Source organism: Acyrthosiphon pisum, chromosome A1 (genome assembly GCF_005508785.2).
Source record: "Acyrthosiphon pisum isolate AL4f chromosome A1, pea_aphid_22Mar2018_4r6ur, whole genome shotgun sequence".
NCBI classification, from domain to species: Eukaryota; Metazoa; Arthropoda; class Insecta; order Hemiptera; family Aphididae; genus Acyrthosiphon; species Acyrthosiphon pisum.
In genome coordinates this window covers 168801270-168803112 of record NC_042494.1, presented here as the reverse complement: position 1 = coordinate 168803112, position 1843 = coordinate 168801270, and the positions used below count along the sequence as shown (strand labels likewise).

The 1843-nt window shown below is 24.7% G+C and overlaps 2 protein-coding genes across 9 annotated transcripts in view; one reads left to right on the top strand and one right to left on the bottom strand.

Annotated features, from left to right (window-relative positions):
• Positions 1-1843, top strand: part of LOC100570512 (ring canal kelch homolog) — a 278429-nt gene that overhangs the window by 150591 nt on the left and 125995 nt on the right. The gene's annotated exons all lie outside the window — the stretch shown is intronic.
• LOC100158704 (kelch-like protein 3) overlaps positions 1-1843 on the bottom strand; it is a 255214-nt gene that overhangs the window by 171137 nt on the left and 82234 nt on the right. For 3 of the 8 annotated variants that reach the window (XM_029486634.1, XM_029486640.1, XM_029486633.1), the window contains exons 2-3: positions 580-733; positions 288-516 (exon numbers count right to left, since the gene is read on the bottom strand). The exons of the other annotated variants lie outside the window; for them this stretch is intronic. In XM_029486634.1, the coding sequence (XP_029342494.1) occupies positions 288-516; positions 580-728 (378 nt within the window). In that variant the 5' untranslated portion in view covers positions 729-733. The remainder of the gene's footprint in view (positions 1-287; positions 517-579; positions 734-1843) is intronic. 8 annotated transcript variants of the gene reach the window in all.

Sequence of the window (1843 nt, the reverse complement as noted above, 5' to 3'; positions counted from 1 at the left end):
GAATAATATAAAGAATAAAATTAATTAAATCATACAGAAACTGTTTTTTTATTTATGTGTCAGAACATGCTTACAATTCTGTACAGTTATGTAAGTCAGCAAACGCTAAGAAGCCAAGGCAATTCGAGGCGTCCAGTTGTTTTGGTAAAAACTCAGAACATGCAGCAATAACAAAATCTAACTGCAAGATATCTGTTTGCTGCTGGTAATAATACCTTGAAAATCATCAATAATACATTAAAAACAATTTTATATTAGTCTTTAACAAATTGACTTGTTAATTATACCTGTACATTTTCTTTGGTCATTATCAATTCACCAGTATAAATATAATCTAGTAATATTTGTAAAACAGTAGAATCTAATTCACTTATTTTAACAAGATCTTTAATGCTTTCATCAAAATTATTAAACATTGCTCGGAAATATGGACTAGCTACCATTAAAACATTTTTATGACCAAATGTTATACATCCATCATCTGTTTCAAATCTAATATCACATAAAACTTCATTTCTAAAAACAAAAAAGTGTTAATAATATTTATTTTGAAAGAAGGTAAAATCACTGTTAATATACTTGCGTAGAGATTGTAAGTCTTCTAGTATTCTATCAGAGTGAAAGCTATTTGTAAAATGTATTGGTTTACATTCATTTGATTTCAAAACTTGCTTTACGTTATTTTCACAAGATGATGCCTTGATGGTATCCATTTCTTTTACTGACATAACACCTTTGAAAATATTATTAAAATAAATATATTTTTAATATCATCATTGAGTTAAAACTTAATACTTAAATTAAGTACCTATGAAGGCGTAAAAACCAACAAAATAGGTACTGATGTTAAGAAACTTATTACTTGGCAACAAAATTATTATTTGTGTCACATCATGAATGTCAATATTACTTAGTTTCAATGATGTGGCATATTTTCAATTATCAACTTATTATCTAGTTTGTAAGATTTATTAAAAAAAAAGTATTCCAATTCTAGTATTCTAACAGAGTGAATTTCATAGTTTTTTCTGAAATGACATTACACCTTTGAAATTTCAAAATGTATGATATATTTTAATATCATCATTTCTACTTAATGCTAAATTTTAGAAGCAGTGGAGACCAACAAAATACTGCTGTTAAAAATTACTAAGTCATAAGAAATATAAATAATTTTTGAAATAATTAATGATAAGCTGTTAATGATGTTCATTGGAACAATGTATTTTACAAAAAGTTTGTAGATTTTATGCATAAAGCCACGGGTGTATTTTTATTTCTATAGTTTTTAACTCTAACATTAGTACAGAACATTATAAAATAATTATATAGGTAATATGTTTCCTATATTTAGCCAATATTATATCTGTTGTAGCAAGTAGGCGTTTAAATCAAAAATAAAAACAAGAAATGTTATTTTTATTATTAATTGTTCTTTACAATATTATTTTTATCTATTTTTTATTGAAAATTATGAATATATTAATTTGCTATGTTACAGCTAGAATTTATATAAATAATTATAAAAACATACAATAGGTATACTGATTCTATATTAGACTTAAAATATAAGATCTTTTAATTTAATTTAAATTTTATCAGAATAAATGATGTGTCTTTCAAAAAGTAAGTATGATTGTATACTAATAAATAATAATATACCCAATAATATAGGTACAACAAATGTATTATTTGTCACTTCACACGTCACATCATGAATGTCAGTATTATTATAAGTATTGTAAGTAAAATATTACACTGTGTCTAGACGTTCAACCTATAATAGATAAGATATACGTATGCTTGAACATCGCCGGTGCGTCTAGACATCAGCGGAAATATA